Source organism: Myodes glareolus, chromosome 16 (genome assembly GCF_982192425.1).
Source record: "Myodes glareolus chromosome 16, mMyoGla1.1, whole genome shotgun sequence".
NCBI lineage: Eukaryota > Metazoa > Chordata > Mammalia > Rodentia > Cricetidae > Myodes > Myodes glareolus.
In genome coordinates, this window is record NC_142041.1 from 48,382,576 (window position 1) to 48,409,444 (window position 26,869).

Here is a 26,869-nt window from a genome sequence, read left to right on the forward strand (position 1 = left end):
GCATTCATTTAGTAATGCCTGCAGATGCCTGGAGGGTGGAAGGCCCTTGAGTTATTTCAACTGTGTCTCCGAATCTGCAGAGTGCAGCCGAAAGTCCACTGTCTTTTTTTTCTTGTTTGCATCATAAATGTTTTTATTAATTAATTTTTTCACTTATTTTACATTCCACCCACAGTTTCCTCTCCCCCCTTTCCTTCCATTGCCTTCTCCCTACACCTTCATCCACTTCTCCATCCCTCACTTTAACAGGGCTCCTGGAGCTAGATCCAGTTCTCTGCTGTGGATCTCTGCATCTGCTTCCATCAGTTACTGGATGCGGGTTCTCTGATGACAATTAAGGTAGCCATCAATCTAATTACAGGAGATAGCCAGTTCAGGTACCCTCCGCACTATTGCTAAGAGTCTTCGATGGGGTCATCCTTGTGAGTTCCTGGGAGTTTTGCTGGCACCAGGTTTTTCTCTAACCTCCAAATGGCCCTCACTATCTTAACATTTATTCCATTGCCCTTCCCCTCTGTCCCATGCCCAACCACCCTAACCTGATCCCTCACGTTCTGACCCTTCACCCCCTCCCCCAGTTTATTCAGGAGGTCACTTCTGTTTCTTATTCCCAGGGAAATCCACGGGTTCCTCTTTGGGCCCTCCTTGCTACCTTGCCTCTCTGGGGCTGTGGATTAAAGCCTGTTATCATTTACTGTACACCTAATATCTACTTATGAGTGAGTACATACCATGTCTGTCTTTCTGGATCTGGGTTATCTCACTCAGAATGTTTTGTCTTCTAGTTTCATCCAGTTGACTGTAAATTTCCTGGTGTCATTATTTTTTTTCTACAGCTGATTAATACTCAATTGTGTAAATGTACCACATTTTCTTTATCCATTCTTTAGTTGAAGGACATCTAGGTTTTTTTCCAGTTTCTGACTATTGTGAATAATGTTGCTATGAACATAGTTGAACAAGGGTCCTTGCGGTATGATTGGGCATCCTTTGGATATTTACCCAATATTGGTATAACTGGGCCTTGAGGTAGATTGATTCCCAATTTTCTGAGAAATGCCATATTGATTTCCAAAGTGACTGTACAAGTTTGTACTCCTGCCCACAATGGAGAAGTATTCCCCTTAGTCCACATCCTCTCCAATATAAGCTGTCATCAGTGTTTTTGATCTTAGCCACTCTGACAGTTGTAAGATGGAGTTCAGAGTCATTTTGATTTGCATGAAATCCACCTTCTAAAGGAAAGTATTTTTAATTTGCAGAAAATGGTTATTTTCCCCTCACTTTAATTCTCTCCAGTTGATAAAATTGTTTGTGACTGCTTCTCCACATAATGGATTTTCCTACACATAAACTTGACGCGGGAGTTTGAGTTCTATGATCAATTCCTTTTTCATTCTTGACTCTTTTAAAAATCAGCTCTGTTTGCTTTGGGGAAGATTTTATTATTTGTAAGAGAAGTAAAATAGTAAGCTTTCTGAGCTTAGGTGAATCCTTTTACATTCAGTTGTATTTCATAGACTATGCCCATCCCTTCCAAAAGCTTTAGATGCTGTATGTCAATAGGATTTTGTTGTTTCCAAAGATGTCTTATAAAGCAGTCAACCTTGGGTGATTTGCTATTCAAAAATAATGAGAATATGTTAAAGGCCTGATATTGTTTCATGCACACACGAGTGTGTGTGTGTGTTCTCAATGCCTACTTGCTCCTCATGGAGAGGAGTTGGTATAGAGAAAATGGAGTTGCACAGAGGAGCTCTCTGTGATTGGGTCAGCAGCAGCAGATGTTTCTGGTTGATGCCCATTGTCTCGCTTACTAAATACCTGTGTGTGCCCTGGTCAGAATGTCTTCACACTGTACTTTATACTTCAACAACTGTAAAGTCATTCCTTCTGCAATTCATGTCTGGACTGTCTTCAGATGAGGAAGAGCAACTGTGCCTATCCTTTGGAGATCAGTTTCTAGCTCAGCAGCAGAACTGATTTTTTTTTAAAAAAAATTATTCTCTAATTTTCCAGTTTTTAATCTTTTTAATTGATTTATTTTTCTGTTTTTAATTTTTTTTATTTTTTTGAGAATTTCTCACAATGTATTTTTATTATAATCCCTCCCTTTCCAAACTCTCCCCAGACCCTCAACTTCTTCTCAGTTCAAAGAGGGAGAGAGAGAGAGAGAGAGAGAGAGAGAGAGAGAGAGAGAGAGAAGAAAAGAAAAGAAAAAAAGAAAGGAAAGGAAAGAAAAAAAACCCATGAAGTTCAATCCGTGTTGGCCAACTCCTCCAAACCATGAAGCCAGCCCTGGAGTATAACTGGCATGTCCAGTGGCTCTTCATTGAAGAGACCTGATTCTCCCCAGTTCTGTATTCAGGAACCCATTGTGGTCCATGGCACTCGAGCTCTGAAATAGAACACACCCATTACTTGTACTCAGAGGCTCCCAGTATCTGACACCATATCTGACGACCAGCATGGATGCAGCCCACAGTGTTTCTAACCTGTCATCATTATATGATCTTGGTTTGTTGCCTTCCTTCTCTTCGCTCCTCTTGCAACTCTCTGTAGTTCCAGAACCCACTGCCAGCACAGGGAACAGTAGGACAAGAAGCATCCATTGTTTTTCCTTGATGACGTCATCCAGCCTAGAAACAGTCTGGCATCCAGCAACTGGTGGAGGTAGACCAGTGCACCTGCGTACGCAGGGTGGGTTTGCACTTGTGAACATGTATTCCTCTTTAATGTTTCAGCAGGAAACCCCATTGCCACATGTGCTTTAAGTGCAAAGCTGCCCTTCAGTGAGTAGACAGCGCCCCTGTTTCCAGGATTTCTAAACAGAAACCATTATACCTGTTTCATTTTGATCATTGAAATTTCTGAGTGGTGGCTGTACCCAGGGTCATAGCTGTAATTGTCTGAGTGGAAAGTTAGCCATTTATTTCATGGTGGGTCTCTGCAGCGCATTCATTTTTATAACAAATGTCAGCTTACTAAAATAAACTATCTTTCCCTTGTCCGGGTTAAAAAAAATCAAAAAACTAAAAAGGAAAATGCTGTCTAGCCTTTTGCTGTATAGCTCTTTGGAAATGTTCATTGAGGAGAAAAATATAAGCAGGAAGGTTCCCAAGGGCCGTAGGGTCTTTTTATATTATGTTAATTTGTGCTAATTTCTAGTGTTAAGACAGCAAAAGATGAACAGAAGCCCCACAATGTCTTTTCCTTGGAGTTTTGCTAAGATCTGCTCTCTACATTACAACACTACAGTGCCAGGGATATGCTATGTGTGTTACCAGTAAAACATTCAGGGATCAGTCAATTTTTTAAAGCCGTTATCTGGACTTTTAATTCTATCTCATCTATCAGGTTTCAATATGAAAAAGCCTTTTCTATCTTGAAATGAAATTCTTACATAATGTACCTGACCTATGTAAATCACTCTAATCGCCGATATGTGAAGGATCAATACAAGGAAAGAATTTTAGTTTAGAAACCAAATCAGTACATATATAGTGGGGTGTAATTCTTCACAGAGATGGGGAAACTTGTCTACATATCCAGGTGACTTGACCATGCCTGGGAGAGTTGACTGATACATGAATGTTTTACTGGCAGCACGCATACCCTGGAGTACATCCTTGGCACTGGACTGTCTCCTAAATTGTGCGTAACTCTCAGTGGAGCTCCAAGATGAAGACATGCCCGGGCTTCCGCTCCTCTTTTACTCTCCTAACACTGGAAAAGTGAATGAATTACCACACAGAAAAACAAGAAAAATATGGTTACATGTTAGAATTAAGTTTTGGACTTTCATCTTTATAAATAAAAATCTTTGCCTTACTGCAGGGTGCTTCAGTACACAGCTATAGGGGAATTCTTGATGCCTGCTCTTTGCTTTGGCTGACATCTGGCCTCCTTTCTGGAGGACTAGAGATGTCCATGTGAGTCTCCCACTTGTCCCCTAGAGAGGAACAGACTCCTCTAAGCAATGCTGCTCATATTTCAGACTTTTACTGAGATGAAGCCAGACAATCGGAAAGCAATGCGTGGGTTTTAAGCAGTTTCTTGTGTTTTACTTTTTGCTTCTGATTTTTTTTAAGGTATCACCAAGAAAGACATTCCGTGACCTTAATAGTTGCAGGCAGTTTTCCTTTAGGTCTCTGGGTCTGGAGGAAATAGAATCATTTTTAGTGTTTTCACCTTTGGATGTTACATGATTGTATTCTGGTTTTGTGTGTGTGTGTGTGTGTGTGTGTGTGTGTGTGTGTGTGTGTGTGTATGTGTGTTTGTAGATAGATAGATAGATAGATAGATGGATGGATGGATGGATGGATGGATGGATGGATAGATAGATAGATAGATAGATAGATAGATAGATAGATAGACAGACACACTCACTCAGGTGCTCAGGATCTGAACTCGGGGCCTCAGGCGGCTGCAGATAGTACTTTACCCACCGAGCCATATCTTGAGTTCTCTTGTTTAGTTCTGAGGCCCACTTGTATTAGTAGGAGCATGGTGATTGTGTGTGTATGTGTAATGTATTGCTTATTATATTATTTATAATTTTTAATTACTCACATTCTTTTCTGGTTATTGCTTTCAGTTTCCTGTTTTCTCTGCCTTATTTATGTCCCTGATATTTAAATGGTTACATAAGTTGGACATGATTGTGCCTGCCTAAAATACCAGCAGTCAGGAGGATGAGGCAGGAGGATCAAACTTCAAGGTCAGCTGTGGTTACACAGCGTGTTTGAGGCTAACCTAAGCTACATAGTGACTTCCTGCCTTAAAACATAAGTAAACAAACAAAAACAACAAAACACGTACGTATGGCTATAGTTGACTTCCCTGTGTTTCCTGGAATTAGACAAATATGCATAACTGTAAACGTTGGCCATATAAATAATGATGCTTTACTGTAATTCTGTTGGTGTTTTTATTTAGAATATTTTCAAGTGAACTCAGAGATGTGTGATTCTGTGACTAGAAGGAAGAGCTGCCTCCTCCGAGAATTTTAACAAGGAAGGCTGTTGTTAGATAACAAGTTTGACAATTTTTTCCCTAGAAATGGAGTCCTTGAGCCCTCTGCTGGAAGCATTTAGTATTTGTATAGGGTAGTCAGTAGATGTGAGCTTTGCAATCCTATTTTATTTTCAAAAAGAAATCATAACAGGCTAGCAAAAATACATGGTTTTTCTGACGACTAGTGTACTGCATAGGTGACTCGTTATTCTCCCCAGTGCTGGAGACGGGACCCAGGGCTGTGCACCTGCTAGTTACATGCTTTCCCACTGAGCTGCACCCACAGCCCTCCTGTAGAGCCTGTGGGAAGATGTAGTTTGCAAGTAGATACTCCATTCGAGTAGAATAACCATTAAGGACTTTCAAATGAAGGCGTTGATTTGAATGTGCTATACTAATTTTGTGAATATGTTGTTTCCCTTGTTTAATGTAGAACTATCTTTTTATATTTTGCCCTCAAAATGAAATTCATTAATTTAGCTAATACTTTATGAACACCTGCTATTTGTCAAGGACTTACTGGGTTTTGGGGGTATGCTGAAGGGAAAATTACATCGAGCCCTTTTTTAATGCCTCATCCAGCCTATCGAGGAGGAGGTGCCTAGTTTCACTGCAGCTTGGTACACCATGGCTGGCTGATAATCCATAGGAGGCCTGCCCATATCTGAAGAGAAACAGGGGAGGAGGAATGGATGTGGCAGGAGTAGGGGGTGGGGGGAGTGGAAAGGAACTTGGAGGAAAAGAGGGAGGGGAAACCCTGGTTGGCATGTAAAAAATAAGTAAGTAAGTAAGTAAATAAATAAATAAATAAATACCAAAGTTTTAAATGGAAAATTCCAAATATAAACAATTCATTTTTTTTTTAAAAAAAAGGGTATCAAACCGTTATTGGCAAACACAAACTGATGTATTGTTTGCATTCTTAAAGAATGCGATAGTAGCACTTTGAACTGTGTGCCATGCGGATTGTGATGAAATACCACGGGGATCCCATAGCCTCAGAACTGTACAATTTCAGATGAAAGACTGAGTAATTGAGTTGTAGTTCTTTTCAGAACACAGCTTAAAGTGTCAGATACTGCCCGTCACTGTTTGAGGGAAGAAGAGGTAGCCATCTGCTCGGTGGTGATCAGATGGGAACAGTTCTTGGGAACCTGACCAGTCGTGCATCCCTACTGCCTTCTATGTGTCAGAAGTTTGGCACAACATAAAGAACCAGTCACGGACCTGAGAGAGGACCAGCCTTGAGGTCCACTTGTGACACCCTCTGAGGATCCTTGCCTGACTCCAATGGTGAGGGTCTACTCTTGTTGACTGTTGCTGAACTACTTCACGTCCACAATCCAAATCTCAGGAGGATCGACACCCTTGCCAGGCAATGCCAATCTGTTGTGAAATATGTCTGCCTTGCTCCCATGATTGACAGGTTTCTCACTCGTGTCTTTTCCAACTGCTCTAGCCATCTTCCGTCCAACATACATGGTGGGGAAAACTCACCTCCTGTGACGATTTAGGCAGGTAGGGCTGCATCTGCCATTGTCATGTCCTCAGACATTGCTGTGTCTGTTCTGTTCTGTGTGTTCTTTCACCATGGAGGATGCGCATCCCTGAACGGTCTGGGGTGGATCTCCCAGCCTAGGCTCTCAGCCTGAAACGCGGTCCTCCTTCCTGTGATCTTCGTATCTATCTCTTCAGTCCTCAGTTTCTTTCTCTCCTGCATTATTCCCACAGCACACAAACACACCTTGTTACCCAGGCTTTAAAAAAGGAACAGAGACCTTTCTCATTTGCCCAAACTCATTTTTACACAAATCCATTTCTCCTCAGTTTTACTCATCTGTCATACATCTTTGCTCGTGTCTGAAGGCTTCCATCTTCTGCATTCTAGGAAAAGTGGGGTTTTGTTTTGTTGTTGTCTTGTTTTGTTTTCCAGTGGCGAGGGTTCTCTGTGTAGTAGACCAGGCTGACCTTGAACTCGGAGACACGCCTGCCTTGGTGTCCCAAGTGCTGGGATTAAAGGTGTGTGCCAATACCCCCTGCTTGAGAAACTGTTCTTAATAAACACAGATACTGACAAATCTAAACTAAATGCTACAACTTATGACCACTCAGCTGCAGACACCATCACCAGCCTGTCTCTCCATGGAAGCCTTTTCTCTCTCGTCTCTCGGAATATACTCCTTGGCTCATCTTCTGAGGCACCCCAGACCCTCACTCATTCTTTTGTAGGTGTCTTTACTTCCTCCTCTTCCACCTGCCTCTTGGAATCCCTCATGCATCAGAACTCACCTGCAAAGACTAACTAGCTCCCTTACTGACGTCAACAGACCTTGGTTACTTGCTGCCATACTGTGCTACTGAATTCCAGCCCCTGGTGTACTCTAGAGCAGGAATCTTCAGACATCTTCTGTAAGAGGGCAGATAATAAACAATGTAGGCATTGCAGGCCCTATTATTGCTGCTTAAGTCTCCTTTTGTAACTGGAAAACTGCCAGAGATAGATCAGTCTATCTATATTCAAGTAGAACTCAGTTTACACTGAAATTTTAATTTCATATAATTGTCGTGGGTCACAACGTATTACGCACCATTGGTGGGGGCATTTTGATTATTTTTAAATGTTATAATTATTCTTAGAAACTAAGACCTTCAAAAGTGAAATACACAGTTCTAAATTTATCAAAATATGTAAAATCTCTGCATGAGGAAAACTACAAGACTATAACAGAAGAGTCAAGAAGGTTCGGAGAAAGGAAGTCTCGGTGTTTTCAAGAAAACAGTTCTTTACAGCTTGAATATGGATTCAGCGCTGTCCAAACCATTTGCAGAAAGTTTTTTATGGAAGCTAAACAACTGATTATGATGTTCAGATGAAGTAACAAAAGACCTGAAATAACCAAAGCACTGTTGAAGAAGAACAAGGTTGGACAACTGACAATTCCTGGTTTCACTGTGGTACTGGCAAAAGAACCCATCAGGAGATCAGTGGGGTGGAACGGAGATCCCAGAAACAGACCTTATCAACAAAACTGATTGATCTTCAATAAGGAAAGAAAAAATTCAATAGAGGAAAGAAGCTTTCTTTTTACTAATGATGCAGATTCAACTGGAAATTCAAGTACAAAAGCCAAATCATGACTGTACACAGATCTTATATCCTTCACCAGGATAAAACACAAGCAAGGACCTACTTATAATATAGGAGAAAATTTTCTATAAGTGATTTTATGTATGACAAAGACATTTTGAGATTTTGTTTATGCATTCATATGTGTGTATCTGCATATGTTCATGCATACGTATGTACCTGAGTGCATGTATAGAAGCCAGAGAGGATGATGGCTGGGTCCTCATGTATTCCTCTTCATCTATTCCCTTGAGGCAGAGTCTCTCCTTGAATTTAGGGTCTGTGTTTTATCAGCTAAGCTGGAAGTCAGCAAGCTGCAGTGAGCCTGCTGTCTGCCCCTTCGGGCTGAGATGCCCAGATTGTTACACTGGTGCTGGACTCTGAGCTCTGATGCACACGGTTACGCAGGAAGCACTCTTAACCACTGAAGCATCTCTCCAACCCAGACAGTTTTTACAGACACCAAAATGTGGTCTTGGATAACCTGTATTTCACTGGAATTACAAACACGTACACTGCAAAACCCACTACCAAGAAAATAAAAAGTCAAGTCACAGTTTGGAGAAAGTATTTGCAAACGTATAAAAGAATACCATTCGAAAGTATATGAAGAACTCAAAAATTCAAAAATAAAAAAGAGAGTACGTTGGTTTTTTAAAAGTGGACACAGGTGTGCAAGATGAGTCACCACTGAAAATACATGTCAAATAAGCATATGGGAGATGTCCATGTATTTCGTTAGGCAAATGCAAATTAAAACAGGGACTAACCACTGTCCACCTGTTAACACTAGACCAGCATCCTTAGAACACTAAAAACTGGTGAGGACACAGAGTGAGAAAAATTCATTCGTGATTGGTGAGATGTCGAGATGGCACCATCACTGAAGGAGGCAAGTTGGCTGATTCTTAAAGAACTAACACACTCTTACTATATATTCTCTCCTTGGTGTTTACCAAGGTGTTTACAAAATGGAAATATATCTCTAAATAGAAACCTGAAAACAGACATCTAGGAGTTTTATACACAATTGCAAAACACGGGAGCAATGAAAATGCATTTCTATAGTAAATAGATGAAATATGGATGAGTCCGCGCTGAAAGAAATGAGCTATCCAACTATGGAAGGACTTGCAGGGAATGCAAGTACATACTGCCAGACGAAGGGAGCAGTGTCCAAAGGCCACGGACTGCGAGATTCCAATCCCACGGCATTCTAAGAGCAGCAAAACTCTGCAGAGAGGAAGGAGAGCAGCGGCTTCCAGGGTTAGGAGGGGAAGCCAGCAGTGAGTTAGCCTAGTACAGAGGACACTGAGGACAGCCAGACTATCCTGTGTGGCCTTACAATACATGGCATCGTGGCAGCCTTCATTTGTCAAAGCTCACAGCTATGAACCACTCTGGGTGAACACCAAGGACAGCCATGGGCTTTGGGAGAAAACGGTCCATCACCGTAGGCTTATCAGTTAGAGCACGTGTCATCCGTACAGACAACAGGTAGACATAACCCCATTCTTCCAGCTGGCCAATTACAATCCTCAGACCACATCTTCCTAACCATATACCTTGGTATAGTATGTTTAGTATACTTGGTATATATGTGTTTCGTATACATATGCTTTGGTTTAGTGTAGTAAACATTGTTTAGCATTTTTTTGTTTTTAATTTTTAATTAATAGGCAGATTTAATTAAAGCAGATTTTACCTGTAGCAAAATTCAAAAAAAACTAGAGTTCTCCTACGCCTCCTGTCCCCACACATGTGTAAGGTTTCCACATCCACACCTTCCACAGAATGAACTGACGGGTCTACCTTTACACATCATTTACTCCCACAGCCCATGGCTTTCGCCAGTGTTTACACTATGGGAGATGTTGCTATGGAAATGTTACACGTGTGTGAGGACCAGAGGTATATGGGAACTCTAGCTTTCTTCAGTTTTGCTACATACCTCAAAACTGAGCTCTTGACTTTCCTCCAAACCAGCATGCTCTGGGCTTTACTCTTGTCAGTAGAGGCAGTGGCAGCCTGACACCTTAACTCTAAGCAACACGGTGGCAAGGATGTGTGTTTGTATAGCTATAGTCATCTCCGCAGAATCTAGAAAGATCCCTAGAATGCTGGGGTTAGAAAGGGCTTGCTGGTGGATGGGTGGATCACCTTGCTTTTAGTTTCCTTGTCTTCGCATGGTGGTCATAGCTACGTGAAGGGCAAGAGGTGGAACATAATACAGGAAGGGCAGATGACACAAATGAAAGGGTCACATGACATATAGAAGATAGTAGGCAATATGTAAACACAATAGGCAAAATTAAATTTGATTTTCATAGAATTAATAATAGAAACAGTTTTCTTCTAAAAACTATGCTAGTCATTTTTTTCTAAGCATGTTATCTGGGCATCCTGTTTATTCCCTATACAAACCGTATGGCAATAAGTAGCAGTCAGTCATATATTTCTTTATGAGATAATGATATAGAAAAAATGCCAATGACTTTTCCTGGCAGACTCCAAAGTTGTATTTGTATTTCCATCCTTTACAGAACCTAGAATTGTGTATTACTGATTCCCTGTCACGTCAGAGGAGCTTATTTCTCTGACATCTTGAATGAAATAAGACGTCTTCAGTCCTGAGCTCCCTCCGCATACTCCTGTGTGTATACTGCCTTTGTTTGGTCACACCGTGACTCAGTAATGTGCGTTCAAATCCATCTTCTCTCCCCCTCTAATATCCAGCGATGGCATTATTAAAGCACCCCTACACTTGAAAATTCCTGTCAAAGGGACTGAGGAGGAGATTCAGCAGTCAAGAACACTGGTGGTTTGCCAGAAGACCCAGGTTTGGTTTCCAGCACCCACATCGTGGCTTACAACCATCTGTAACTCCAGTTCCAGGGGATCTGACACCCTCTTCTGGCCTCTGCAGCACTGTGTGCATATGCTGAGCAGACACATATGCAGGCAAAATATACGTATACATTTTTTAAAGGAAAAGAGAGAAATTCTTTTTTAAAAAAAAATGCCATTGACCCTACTCGTTGTTTCAGAGATCCTCCATCTTCAACATGTCAGCAATTGATCAGTGTTTTCTCTTTGGGTTTGCCCCCACGTCATGGGGCTGGCTCTTTAAGGGAGACCCCATCCCTGTACTATGGAGATGGCTCTGCCATGGAGAACCTCAGGCCTGTGATAGAGCTGTGAGGGATGGAATCTACCATCTTCACCACACTCGAAAGAACACTGCTTCTAAGTGGGTCTTAATAATTAATTTCGCTTTTCTTTTAACCTATAATGACCTTCGTGTTTCATTAGACTTTAATTTGCTACAACTGCTTCTCTCCCTTGCAGTTAGAAACTATCAAAAATGGATTCTGCTTTCTCAAATAATTAGCCACATTTGTAAAGGTGATGTGTGATAATTTATCTTTACATTTGGTTAAATAATACATTTTATTAATTTAAACATAATGAAGAAAATCATGTTGGAAATGACTCACTGGCAATACTACTAATCTCAAGGCCTGGAAATGCCAGAACCATTCTAGTGACAAAGGGGATATAAGAAAATGGAGTTTTATCTATGCTATGAAAAGACTGAGTCTTTTCATGTCCCTATGTGGAGTTTTTCAATTAAATCAAGCACCCCTGGCCATTGTTCCTGCAGAATCCTGTGTCCACTGGATCCCCACACCTTCACAATCCCTCTGGGCTGTTTTCACTTTATTCGAGCACTGGGTTCCAGCATTTAGCCTCTTTACCCTTCCGTTTCTTCCAACATAGTGTGACGCATGTACATTTTCTATCAATCCCAAATAACCAAATGGATAGTGTTGCTCACACGCGTAGGACACTGAGGGATGCTTGAAAAATAAATTCCTAAGCTTTCTTATCCTCATTTGAATTGTATTTTCTTCTTTAAAATAGCGTATCTGTTAGAGGTTAACAAGGACCAGAAAAGCATTTTGCTTTAAACAGGGGCGCCACCTTGTGGATAAACAATCTTTAGTGAAAGGATACTAAAGTTTAAATCTTGTTTTATGTCCCATCTATGACTCCTTTTATACAGATGTGCTTTGTGCAAAAGGCTTCATGTGTCTTGAATATCTGACTGGTAAATTTATTTATGCTCCTTTTGTTCAATTTACTCTGATGGTTTATAAGCTCGGATTTTGATCATTTGCCATTCCTCTAGACCAGATGAAATACGGATTTCAAATGTGTAAAGAGGAAGTGTTCTCATTATTCTGGTAAATGATATTGAACCACATCTAACTTTAATTGTATTAGTCCTTGTGCATAAAAGGTGATTGTTTTTGTGGACAGACTTGAACACCTTAGTTGTCTGGGCTTAATGCTATCACACCCCTACTCTGCTCTGTCCACAAAATGTGACGAAAATAAACCAACAATGTCCTAAACGAACAATGAGGGAGGGCATACCTCAGGGAACTAAAGGTATGGTTTTTGGAAGATACCAACTCAGTTATTCACAGACAGAAAGAAGGGCATACTGAGACTTTTCATAGGCATTAAAGACCTTTGTTACCAGAAGCCAATTTGGGAAGCAAGGAAGAAATAGGAAGGGAAAGGAGATGAATGATTGGTGCACGAGAGAATGGGCGTAAGGACAGACAGGAGCAACCTGGAGTTTGTGCCTTGGCCCTGCTTCTACTTGTGAGGCCCAGCCCCATTTTCCCAGCACCTCCTAGGTGCTGAATACCATGCCCTATGCAGAATTTTGCTACAAGCTCTGTACCCTTCCTCTTTCGCAACGTTTTAGCCCCACGTCCTGTCTAAAGATGCCGCAAGGCCAGGCACATGAGTCTTCTCTCAGTCTGGGAGCCATCCCTCAGAGATGGTGCAAATGAGCCCAGCACAACCAACTCCACTCACGTCGCTGACCAGATGAGATAACTGGACAAAGCATCCTAGGATCCCTCCTGCCAGGAAGGCATTTGGAACGCTTTACAACTGAATCCTTATGTCAGAATATTTTGGGAGTTGTCACCTTCTGCCGAATTACGTTGGGGCTTTGTTCTGGAAACCTGACTGGGGGGCGATGAAGGAATGAAGAGCAGACACACAGACACACAGACACACAGCCACACCCTCAGAAAAACTGCGATCAGATGGGCCAGACCTGCTATGCCGCAGAAGCCAGGAACTTCGGCATTTTTATCATGCACAGCACACTAAGAGGGGCTAGCTAGTCTCAGTGAGAAGTCTGTGTAGGTGAGCAGCCCAGCTGTAGTCATCAACTACAAAGGAGGAAGTTACAGTTGTTCATTTTTGCATGCATTGCCAAAATTCCCACACAGACAAGCTCTACCATCCCTCTGAACCTCACTGTGGGGAAGGGCTCTGCTACTTCCTTGGGGCTGAGGCACTGGTGGCCTTGGTATGGCTGTGTCACATTAGCAAGTCACATTCTTTCATGACTTTTTCGATTCAATTTTAAACACTAACTCAGGGTTTCCTGGGTTTTCCACAACCCATTTTCCAGAGCCATTGGTTAAGTCTTTGATGGGGAACTTAAGCCAATCACTTTATTCTGCTTAGGGTGTGTCCCCCTGGGGCCACACAAAACAGATAGAAGATCAAGGTGCGCTTGCCACCTCTTTTTTCTTTGCCCCTGCATTCTCGGACGTTTTCCTTCATTCTGTTTATTAAAGCTGTATCTTTTATGTTAAGCTAGTCTGGCTAATTTTTAACTACCGATCGACCTCGCCCCTTCAAGTCTTATCTATTTAGCAAAAAATGTGGGAGGGGGGAGAGGAGAGAAAGCTGTCTCAGCATTTGGGATGAGGGATCAGAGCAGCTCAGTTCAAGTGACCTTCTTTACCTTACCATAACTTTGGGGAGACCCTTGAACTTGACGTGAATTATAGGATTGCTGTTTACCCAGATAGCACTGTCTAGCTCCTCGGTCCTCACATACAAGTGCTGCTTCTCTGGAGGTCAGGTGTGAGTGGATCATGGGGGAGAGAATGTCCCAAAGACTTTCCCCAAGAAGAAGGCACCTGATCCTACGTGTCCACACCCTTGATGGCTTCAATAACCCTTCACAAATCCAGAGGAGCCTCAGTTCTTTCCCAACCTGAATAGGTGAGCGCTTTGACGCTTTGGCGCAGGATTCCAGGGCACACACTTGGTCTTCTGTGTCTTGAATTGTCTTTGTCTCTTTGTCTTCTGTACATCTGTATGTCTTCATCTGAGCTGAGCTCCTCGAGACTGACGGATGCTACAGATGTGTCCAGAGAGATTAGCTCCTGCTCTAACAGGGTGCTCTCAGCTCTCAGGGGACTTCTCTCCCTTGCTGTAGCTTGAGCGCAAACCCCATCCAGTTTATTAGAATGCCAGAGTCAAGAGGGATGGCTTTGGTCAATGTTTGATCACAGCACAGGGGAAACAAATGAGAAGGTCGTCCGCTATAGACATGAGTGTTTTAGGGCCCTTAGTTTTAAAGAGTCTTATTGGCCAATTTTTCCATCACTATATACTGTAAAGCGCAAGGAGTAAAGCCTCAGCTTACTCCCAACCAAGCACAGATTCTTGGGAAAAACGCAGCAGAGCAACCAGTCCCCAGATGGCAGCGGGGCATCAACTGAAAGACTCCGACCAGTGACTCCAATACGTGCTGATTGTTTCTAAAAACGATAAACAGCTGTCCTGGCAGTTTCTCTCTGCAGTCCTTTCAAAGGACTTAGGGATTTTCTTATGCTAAGGTTTCTTTTAGAAAATCTCATACTGAGAGGAGGAAACAAGCCTGCAGAATAAAAAAAAAATAAAACAAAGGCGAAACAATCAAACAATCCCGGTATGGGTTTCTGGTGGGAGGGTTTCTCACAGCCAAGCCACTGGACGTGTTACACATGCTACGGAATATCCATCTTGTCTCTCTGTGATATCTGTCTTTGTGTTTGGCGTTACCACCCCTTGGAGGTGATTGTGAATGCCGGTTGTGTGACGTGACTGCCACTGATAGGGCTGGCAGGCTAAAACTAACCGTTCTAATCCACCTAGTCCCTGCTCTCTGCCTTAGGCTGTGCCTCTTCAGGCAGTCTGTTTGCCATTCTTGCGCCTCTGATGGGACATGTACTCATTTCCGCACGTCAGTCACAGTCCCTTCCTTGAGGATGTACAGAAATTTAAATATCTCTTATGACCAGAAGGGAAAAAAAAGAGCTGTTTATAAAATCTCCAGAGCAAGAAGAGTCTTTGCACTTTTGACCCCCGTGTCTTACTTTTGCGCATCTTTACTTCAGTGGCACAGAAATATAAGCTACAACTCTTTTTCCACTTTTCCTGTGTCAGATTAATCACTAAAATAAATTTTGAAGCAAGCATTGTGTAGGAGTTAGCTATCCAAATTTTTAATTAAATAACCATCTCAGTACAGAGCGATAGCCATGTGCCTAGGTGTTGTTCTTATGTGGTGTGGACGAAGAACAGGACAAATTTCTTCCCTTCTGGAGCTTGTGTCTTTATGTGCAAAGAAACAGAAAACAACCAAATCAGTGTGCAATGTATCAAAAGACTGTAAGTGCTATGGAGAATAAAGCACAGGTTGGAAATAAGAGGTATTTTGGAGTGATGTACTGTTTCTCATAAGAGGATAAGAGAAAGGCAAAGAATGAGGGGTAGCTATACTTCCACTGGGGATGTGTGAATTTGTTAAGTGTATAACAAGCCCAAGTGAAAGAATAGGTAGCAAGTAATAGATTGAGAGAGAGGACATAAGAAAAACGAGTCAGAGGAAGGGGAAGAGAGAGACAGGAGGAAGAGAAGAGAGAGAGAGAGAGAGAGAGAGAGAGAGAGAGAGAGAGAGAGAATATGAATCATGAAATTAGGCATTCCAGCTTCCAACAAAAGTAGTCTGAGAAAGCCCATTTAAAGTAGCCAACTGGAGTTCCCCATCAAGAGAGTCCTTGGCAGAGCAGAGCGTTCCCTTAGGTAAGTGTTCAAAGTGAAAGAAACAAATAACCATAAGTAGAGATAACATCATCTAATTGGATGCTCAGAGCATCCACCAGAAACCAACAGGGGGTTGAGGCAGGCAGCTGGAGTACCAACATTGAACTTTCACCTTATATAGCAACTTCCCATGGTTGGCCAGACTTCCAGCATCTTTTTCCCACATTAGGCATGCTTATATCACAGGATAAGCAGTAGTCATATTTATTGGAAATTCTTCACCTCCCACCTGTTTTCACAATGGTCTTACTGTTGAAATTTTATGTTATATTCCTTCCCTATCACAGAGTTGAAAAGTGAGGCCGCCATCCCTAGACAAAGAACTTTCGAAGACACTTTGAAACAAACTTGCTTAGATCTGAAATGGCATTGGGATAACCCCACTTTCAAAGACAGCTTCTCAGTGGGCTCAAAGAATACCTAACACTTTGCCAATTAAATTTGCACTACAAATGTAATGAGCAGAAGTCTCAAGGACAGAATGGAAGGAGTGATACAGGCAGAGAGATGGGTTGATAATATTTTAAAGAGGCAAAGGAGAAGGCAGTGTCAGAAGTCAGGAGGCAGGAGTTAAGTTTGAGAAAATGGAGTACATTGGGTTAGGCTGAGAGTAATGGAAATAGCGAGGCATGAATGTTTAACCTCTGGAGCTGTTCCGATCATAGAGCCAACAGGAAGGCTCATAGGTGGCCTGTGAGGTAGGAGAAAAATAAGAGGATCACAGGATGGTTCTGAGTTGTGCTGCCCTCCAGCGAGGTCAGAGCAGCTTCTCTTCAAAGGGAACACAGTTAGTGCAGAGACTCATGACGGCCAAGGTGATAAGAATGTACGTGAAGATGAGTGCTCAGCTCTCATAGAAGATCCATGTCATCCCTTCCATGTTCAAAAATATCATGGAAAGGGGCAGAAAGAATGTAAGAGCTGGATGCCACCCCCATGAACTCACCTGACGTTACCTGCACAGGGCACACACACACACACACACACACAAAACAAAACAAACAAACAACAACAGCAAAAACTGGACTAATGTCAATATTCAGTTCAGGGATGGAAGAGGTACTCTTAGGTCCCGGGTCCTCCCCAGAAGCTATTGCATGCAGTTAATAGCTTCTGGGGAGGGGAATCCAAGTCTTCAACAGTCTAGCATCTGGTGAGTTTCATGTGCTTCGGTTAATAGCTCAACATGCGTGCATGTACACACACCCGTGCAGGCTGCTCAGGTTCAACTCCATGGTTCACAAAGCAAACAACAAAAAGAGCTAAAGAAAATGACTTGATGGGGGAAGGGGACTTGTATGGAGAATGGGAGGGGAGTTTGGTGGGGAAGTGGCAGCAGAAAAGATTAGGTGGTGAATATGACCTGGACACATTATATATGTGCATCAAGTTATCAAAGAATTATTTTATTTTTCAAAAGAAGATGAATGACTCTGGGGTTCTTCTAAATAACTGTCATATTGCTGAGATGGCAGAATTATAAAAGGGGTAGGGTGGTGAGATAAAAACTAAGAGTCCAGTCTGTGGCATGCTCAGGAGCTCTGAACAGCCAAAAATCCATGCTGAGGTGGTAGTTGGATACCAGATTCTACCCAGCTTAAGGGATTGAGGGAATGAAGAAAAGTCAGACACACAGACACATGTGAAGAAAAGATGGGGTACAGTAGGTTGTGTTCACTCTGATGGAAGGTACCAGCTTTGGCAGTAGGCCAGAATCTCAGTTTGGGCACAAGACTAAAAGGTGGATGGGAAGAACCAAGGTGATCTCTTGAGAAAGGATGATTCAGGTAGAGAGGACTGATTTGGTTGATAAGATGAATCCAGGAAGCAGGTTTCTTTTATACAGTGGAACAAGGAGACAGGGTTAACCTATACCTAGTAGACATCACTGTGGGTTCAGGCGTCATCCCAGAGGAGGAAAATGTGGCTAATAGTTTTGACACATACTGGTCAATTGTTCTTTAACAGTTCTCCTTGGACCACAGGAAGGCTTTGCCCCTCCCGAGGGTCTGAGACATTGGTGTTTTTGGCATGGTTCTACCCCTGTCAACAATACACATTCACTCAGGGCTTCATCCATTTCCCAGAGTTGTAGATGCCAGTCTGGCGTATGGAGACAGAAACATTTTGGAGTTCCGTCAGCATATAAATGCCCTGAAAGTCACAGAATTCCAGGGTGTGCAGAGACAAGAGAGAAAGCTCTTCGGAGCAAGCTGTGATCATTTCCAAAGTACAGAGACTGGGGATGAGAATGGTGTTTGAAGCAAAGAAAAATCAAGAAGGAATATTGACCCAGAGACAAGAGATGGATGGCCTCACTTGGAGAAGGCGTGTACTCACCTTTGCTCGCTGCTCGCATGTAGACGTGCTAACTACCGATGGGCTTGGAAACATTGATGTTCGGGGGCTAGATTGTGAACATCTGGGCTCAGATGTGCCTGGGACAGCACTAAACGACTCTTGTAGCTCTCAGTCACACACTGGAGTGAATGTCCTTACCACGGTGTGTCTTTATCTGACCTTTTTCAGTGACTGGTAGTAGCAATCCAATAGTTGGGCTTAATCAGGAAGAAGTCAATAATTGGTCTTCTCCAGATATCTGGGTTATTCTCTTTCCTTGTAAGGCTCGCTAACTCATGAAAATGATACTTGCATTTTAAATAAGGAAGACTAGAGAAACAAAAATGAAGACTATGAAAGTTTGTGATTATGCAGGACTTGTAAGTAGAATAATACATATATAGTACCCACCCTACTCTCACGGTACCTACCCACTCCCACAGTGCCCGTCGTTCTCATGGTACCCACCCATCCCCACGGTACCCACCCACTCCCACGATACCCACCGAGGCTCACGGTACCCACCCATGCTCAAGGTACCGCCCACTATCACAGTACCCGCCCACTCCCACGGTACCCGCCCACTCCCATGGTACTCAGCCACTCACTGCAGCCAGAGGAGATGCAAGTACCCTGCCCTAAAACACCGCTCACTAAACCATGATGAACTGAAGAGTCTGAAATATACTTTGAAAAATTAGAACTGGTTCATTTGACATTACCATGTTACAAAATGAATGTTATGAGACTACTGTGTTCTTTGAAACATATTTTCTTTGTTCATATCTTTGTTCATATTTTCTTACATTTCTTCATTACAGAAATGAAGGAATTAAACTGAGTTTTGGATGTAGGAAAAGCTGTTGGCTCGTGTAAAAATCAAATAATTCTTCTGTTGATTCATAATTAATTACCTTACAGATTTTGTTGGAGCCAGGCGTGATCCAGGATGTGTTGGCAGCTGGGAGTCACCTACAGCTGTTGGAGCTTCTCAACTTGTGTTCCCACTATCTCATCCAGGTAGGTGTGCTTCCCTCTACTAATGGCCCTTCTTGTTCCCTCGCCCTGCAGTTGTAAACTGTCCGCTACCAACAGAGGCCCGATGATAGAAAAATTACACTCGTGTGTGTGTGTGTGTGTGTGTGTGTGTGTGTGTGTGTGTGCGTGTGTGTGCATCTACCCTGTGCTAGTAGGTTCTCAACGACACAGATGAGAGGATCTTTGGAAGACAACTGTGGTTCCTGTATCCTGTCACTGACATGGATATGTAATCTTTCCTCTCCACGTACTCCTCAGGCAGCAGACTGATCAGCACTCATACACAGCCCTCCGCACAGGATCTCAGCACCCATACATAGTTCTCCCCATAGGGACTCAACACCCATGCAAGTCCTTCCCACAGGGTCTCAGTGCCCATGCACAGTCCTCCCCACAGGGACTCAGCACCCATGCATAGGCCTCCCCACAGGGTCTCAGCACCCATGCGTAGTTCTCCCCACAGGGACTCAGCACCCATGCATAGCCCACCCCACAGGGACTAAGCACCCGTGCAGATGCTTCCCCATAGCATTCTAGGGAGATAATACTGGTCCTGGTTTAAAGGAATGTTTCTCGTGGAAATGACCACAGATGAAAGAAAAGCTGAACACCCACTGAAGACTCAGTATCAGCAGTTAATGTGTCTCATAGAGTCCCTTCTCATTAATAATCCTGTGAACACCCAAGACAGTGAAGACTGGAAAACAAGTGAGTGACCTGTACGTCCTGTCCCTGACTTAGTGGATGGTGGGAATGGCTTTGTGAGAGAAATGGAAAAGATTCATACACGCCATGCTGTTGTTTGTTCACAAGTGTTTTACATTCATTCTTCACAATAAACTTACACATTAAAAAATAAAATGCCAGAAATTCATAATGTACCGAGTTTGCTTGAGACAATGTGGCTGCTGAGACTGGTAGGGCTTTCTAATTCCAAAAACATTTTTCTCTTGTTAAAAAGGAAATGGTTTGTTTGTTTGTTTTGTCTTTTGGGGTTTTTTTGTTTGTTTTTGTTTGTTTGTCTGTGTTTTGTTGGTGGTGATGTTGTTTTTGAGACAGAGTCTGTCACCAGCCTTGAGCCTTGAGTAGGCCTGAATGAATGGCTGAGCTAACAGTAGCTCACTGATACCAGTCGGACTGGGAAGAAACAAGCATAGAACCAAACTAGTCCCTCTAAATGTGGTTGACAGTTGCATGGCTGGGGCAGACTGAGGGGCCACTGGCAGTGATGCCAGGATTTATTCCTACTGCTTGTACTGGCTTTTTTGGAACCTATTCTCTTTGGATGGATACCTTGCTCAGCTTAGATAAGTAGGGAGGGTCTTGGACCTTCCCCAAAGCAATGCGCTTTACCCTCTGAGGATTGGATGGGGGTGGGGTGGGAGGGTGTGTGGAGGGAATGGGAGGAGGGGAGGAAGTGGAAACTTGGATTGGTATGTATAATGAAAAAAGAAAGTTTTTTTCTTTTTCAAAAAAAAAAATACCTGTTAGGTTAGATGTTGAATGGCCATGGAAGCATCGTGGCTCTGAGACTTTTATTTTACAGTTAAGATTACATTTAACTAAAAATAATTAATTTATTATTATTAATTTATTATTTATTATACTGATCTGATGCCTTTGGCAAGGCCAATATTCTGGCCTTATCATATGCAATCTTAATGTGTGTGTGTGTGTGTGTGTGTGTGTGTGTCTGTGTATGTGTCTGTGTGTGTCTGTGCTCACATGCACACACAGCCACAGCAAGAGTGTGCAGAGATAGAGGACAACCTATGAATGTCACTTCTTCCCTTCCACCATGTACGACCTGGGGCACAAGTTTAGGTCATTAGTAACAAAGACGTTTACCTACTGAATCATCTTTCAGCCCTAAGTATTCATTTCTATTTTAGGATTTTCCCATTTATTCCATGGTCTCACTTTCCCTTGCATTTATTACAATATAATGAAAAGTAATTAAAATAATGAATCTACACACTTATTCTAGTATCTTTGTGCATATTAGTAAGAAGAAAAAAATCTTCTATTCCCTCCCAATTACTTCGTTATCCTTTATAATCATTTTCTCTAAATCTGTTTGTCTAAATGTGCTGTAAATGGGTTCTTTATCACTCTCCTCTGCTACCCATTACAGAATTGTCGTAGCTCTTCCTCACTGATATCTATCTTCTTTTGTTTTTCCTGACAAAGCTGGGAAGCAGGAACCAGCACTTCCCAGGGTGACAGTGTGAGGAATATCAGCCGTGCTTACGTAGGGAAGAACACAGTCTATGACATTTTCATCATTATCCCAGCACATTTAACATAACAGTAAATGTTCAACTATTTTATCTGGTTTTCTTTTCTTTTCCTCTCCATAGTTTTGGGTGGTATGGGAGGGCTGTTTCCATTCTGCTAGTAGTCAACAGGAATCGTCTAGAAAATTTAGGAGACTGCACAAGTGTGTGGTTGGCTTGGAAATTGAAATTATCTTTATTTGACATTTCTGCCTCAAATACTACTACCCGAGCCTTAAGAAGCACCCGTAGATTCACTTTCCAATGGCAGTTAATACTCAGTGACACGTAGACAGAAATTTATAGTAGTATAGCTGCTGAGGATTATATATTAGACATATATCATCATGCCTATTGTAAATAGTATGTGTATGTGTATACCTGGTCTTTAGAGATGAGCGATCCAGATGAGCACTAGAGGTCCATGGGTGTTTCTCCTGCCCCATCAGATCAGATTGCTGGGACCGAAGTCGCTGTGCACTTGGCAGCTGAGCTCCTCCATTGGTTTCAGTCAGGTCAAAGGCAATCTGAATAAAGTTATACACTGTGAGAAGTTATTACCCAGGCTCTTCAGCGGTGATTGAAACTCCGTTTTCACAGATATTGTCCTTTACTTCTATTATGTGACCTTGACCTGTTATCAGTGGTTGCTGGGAGACCTTGAGCTTGTAGAAGGAAACTAAGTGCATGGGAACCCAAGCCCTGTGTCTGTAGAAACACCAGTACCTCACTCTTTCCAATATAAATATTGCTTCTCTCAGGATAAAGTCTGCAGGTTGGGTCAACCTGCTTTTGGATTATATCTTTTTAATGTAGCCTTATATATCTTCACTCTTTTGGTAGTATTGCTCAATGGAGTTTTAAAGTTATATAGAAGCATCATTGAGTATATAAAAAGATTTTTTTTCATGCAAATTCCCCAGTGCTTAAAATGTACAAAGAAGTTGTGTTCTGTTAACAATGTTAATGTGTTTGCCATCCTTATTGGAGCCTTTGTCGAACTAGGCTTTTAAAAAGTATTGCCACTATGATGTCTATTATCTTGTAGTACTTAAATTTCTCCTGTTTCTTTGGTGAAAGATAGATGACTCCTCTATGTACCCCTTTTTTTTAAAAAAAAAATAAAATTCTAGTTCTTATTTAAAAGTGTCCATGGAAAACCCTTTGCCCTCAACCTCCTCAGCCATTAGCAGACACCTTAGTAACTTCTGACACTTGAATGCTCCACCCCCACCCTAAGCCCCACTCCTCCCTTACCCCCAGAGAAGAAAAGGGACACTTTGAGGTCATAGTGTGGGCTCCATTTCCCTGCCTTTTTAAGATCCACAACAAGGTCCAGTCTGAAATAAAATATGAGTAATTCTTCATTCTACCTTACACACTGTATTCTTCTAAAAGTTTCTCTAGAAATGTGTACCAGTTCATTAAAGATGAACTGACTACTGTTGAAGATGGATGTTGTCAAGTGTGTGGATGACTTTGCTTTTCAGCCTTCATGTACTTGCATGAATTCTTTCTTCTATTGTAAATGCTGCTAAGAAAACCTCTAGAGATTGCTTCCTGAGCTAGAGGTCCAATATGCCCACTGATTTACTGGGCTCGTTCTCAAACTCAACTTTTTTCCAGCTAAATTCTGGACTTCTGTTGTTGTTTGTTTTGTTTTTCAAAATAGACTATCCCAGGCCTGCCTCTAACTCCTGCCTCTACCTTCAGTGTGTTGGGATGACAGGCATGGATCATCACACTCAGCCTTCTCAGCAATTTTGTATTAACTGTTGAACTTTTCCAGCTAAATTTCATTTTTATGTATTTTTATTTTTTAAAACAACTTTCAAATTTAAATAGGTTTTGATCATATTGTTCCCTTACCACCAGTCCTTTCAGATACTGTCTCCATCCCTAGCCACACAAAACTTTACGTTTGTTCTCAAAAAACAAAAACAAAAAAAGAAAGAGAAACAAGAAGAAAAGAAACACAAAAGCATAGAAACAATACAACAAAACCTCCCCCACATAAAGAAAACACCACCCCCAAAAGAAACAAAATTTTTAAAAAACCACTAAATTGCAACCAAATAAAAGAATACAAAAAACTGTAGAGTTCATTATATGTTAGTCAACTACTCCTAAACATGAGGTATACCCTGAAGTCATTGATAGACTCACTGTCACACCATTGGAGAAAACAGATTTTTCCTCTCCAAGCAGATATAAATGGCAGTTCAGTTGTTAACCTTTATCCTAGTGACTAGGTTTTTACTCATTAATTCATTTTTAAAAATATAACAAAATAAAATGTAATAAGATAAAACAGAAAGCATATCGAAGTTGGACAAGACAAACCACAAGGCAGAAAAGAGCCCAAGAGAAGGCACAAGAATAAGAGAAGAGTCCCACTTGTTTGCATACTCAGGAATCCCCTAAAAAATACTAATCTGGAAGCCATAATATAAGTGCACAGGACCGATGCAGGCCTTGTGTATTCTACTTCAGTCTCTATGAGCTTTGCTCGTGTTGATTTAGAGGGCCTTGTTTGCCTGGTGCCCTCCAAACTCTCTGGACCTTACACTCTTCCCACATCCCCTTCCATGGGATTCCCTCAGCTCTGAGGAGAGAAATTTGATGGAGACAATCCATTTAGGCCTGGGTGTTCCAAAGTCTCTTGCTCTCTGCATAATAATGGGTGTGGGTCTCTATTTGGTCCTGTCTGCTCTGGAGGAAGCTTCTCTGATGATGGCTGAACAAGGCACTGATCTATGACTACAGCCGAATATTATTAGCAGTCAATTTTATCATTATATTTTTTGCTTTTATTGAGATCAGTATTATTTGGTTTTACCCTAGTTCCCTGGGCTATCTAGTCTTAGGCGCCTGATCACCCAAGCAGTGTTGAATATGGGTTCCTTCTCATGGAGTGGGCCTTAAGTCAGATCAGTTACTTGATTACTCCCACAAGGTTTGAGTCACCATTGCCCTAGCATCTCTCTCTCTCTCTCTCTCTCTCTCTCTCTCTCTCTCTCTCTCTCTCTCTCGGCCCTAGCATATCTCAATACACAATTGTGGATTAAGGGTTTGTGGCTAACTTAGTATTATGTTTTTCTTTTGTTAGCATGCAGGGTATCTACCAAAGATACTGGAACATAAAGGTGAAGGCTTTATGTAGGCACCAGCTCGATATCTCCCTATTCAGTGAGTTGTATAGGTGTTGTCTTCAACAATGAGGCCTTGCTACCAGTTTGTAGAGTGACTAATAGTTTTGGAAACAGCCTGGGTTGTTTGGGGGTTTTCATAAAACCCCTTTGACCAACAACTCAATTAGATGTAAGTACTGGAAGCTTCCTTGGATGACAAGAGATTGCCAGTTGGGGCTCTGTCTCATCCATTATTTGTGACTTTATTTAGATTGTCTTCATTTTTGTGTATATTTTAGGAGGTTTCTACTGTATTAGGTTTCCATAGTACCCCTCAAATGCCACTTAATTTCAAATGTCTCTCTACATATTCTCTCCCACAACCTCCTTTTTCCTCCCCCTCCCCACTTGATCCTCCCATTACAGCCCCCCCTTCCCTCCATATCTATCTATAATATTTACCTTTCCTAATGAGACCTATATGTCCCTCTAGTGTCTTACTCTATACTTACCCTTTGTGGCTCTATGGATTGTAGTTTGAAAATCATTTACTGAAGAGCTCCACATATAATATAATCCACATAAGAGGAAATATGTACTATATTTGTCTTTCTGGGTCTGGGCAACCTCACTTCAGGATGATTTTTTTTTTACTAATTTTATTCATTTGCCTGCAAATTTCATGATGTCATTTTTTTAACAGCCAAATAATACTCTCATGTGTAAATGTACCACATTTTCTTTACCCACTCTTCTGTTGAGGGGCATCTAAGTTGTTTCTAATTTCTGTCTATTATGACTATAGCAGCAATGAACATGGTTGAACAGGGGTCTCTGTTTTCCAATTTTGTGGAGTATAGGTTTTTAAAATATGTCCTTAAAAATTCTCTGGATTTTTTTTAGTGTTTTTGTTATATTCCCCTTTTATTTCTAATTTTGTTAATCTGGATTTTCCATCTCTGCTTCTTAGTTAATTTGGATAAGATTTTAGAAAATAAAATAATAAATATTACTTACTATTTGATAAATAATAAGATTTATCAATTTTCTTAAAGAACCGATTCTTTGTTTCATTTGTTTGTTTGTTTCAATTTTATAGATTTCACCCATGAATTTGGTGATTTCTTGCCATCTACTTTTTTTGCATATGTTCTTTTGTTGTTGTGCTAACTTTCAGATGTGCTGTTAAGTTGTTAGTGTGAGATATCTCCATTTTTAGAATGTAAGCAGCTAGTCTAGAATTTGCGTTTTAGAACAATCTTCATTATGCTCCATAATTTGAGTATTGTTTTTATTCATTTTCATTTGAAATCTAGAAAGCTTTTAAGTTCTTTCTTTTTTGACCCATTTTTCATTCAGAATAGATTTGTTCAAGTTTCTGTGAGTTTGTAAGCTTTCTGGGTTTTTCCTGCCATTTCTGGTGTCCAGCTTTATTTAATCCATGGTGCTCTGGTAGAATTCAGCGTATTATTTCAATTTTCTTGTATTTGTTAATATTTGCTTTGTGTTTCAGTATGTGGTCAGTTTTGGAGAATGTTCCATGGGTGCTGAGAAGGTATATCCTCTTGTGTTTAGATGAAATGTTCTGTAGGTATCTGTTAGATCCGTTAGAATCATAACATCTGTTACAGTTTTTCTCTGGTTTTGTCTGAATGACATGACCATTGGTGAGAGTACTGAAGTCTTTCACTATCGTATGAGAATTAGTATATGATTCAAGCTTTAATAGTGTTTTCATTACAAACTTGGGTTTGTAAAATATCTATGTCCTTACATTTGAGGCTTGTATATTAAGAACTGAAATGTCCTCTTGGTGGATTTTTCCATTGATACATATGTAATGCCTTTCTCTATGTCTTCTAATTAGCTTCGGTTTGATGTCTATTTTATTAGATCTTAGGATGGATACACCAGCTTGCTTCTTAGACCTATGAACTTAGAATATATTTTTCCATACTTTTACCACG

The 26,869-nt window shown here is 41.4% G+C and overlaps 1 protein-coding gene across 3 annotated transcripts in view; it reads left to right on the forward strand.

Annotated features, from left to right (window-relative positions):
* The window catches only part of Klhl32 (kelch like family member 32), a 228,057-nt gene that overhangs the window by 108,326 nt on the left and 92,862 nt on the right, over nt 1-26,869 (forward strand). For all 3 annotated transcript variants that reach the window (XM_048420226.3, XM_048420227.3, XM_048420228.3), the window contains one exon: nt 19,379-19,477. In XM_048420226.3, coding sequence (XP_048276183.1) covers nt 19,379-19,477 — 99 coding nt within the window. The remainder of the gene's footprint in view (nt 1-19,378; nt 19,478-26,869) is intronic.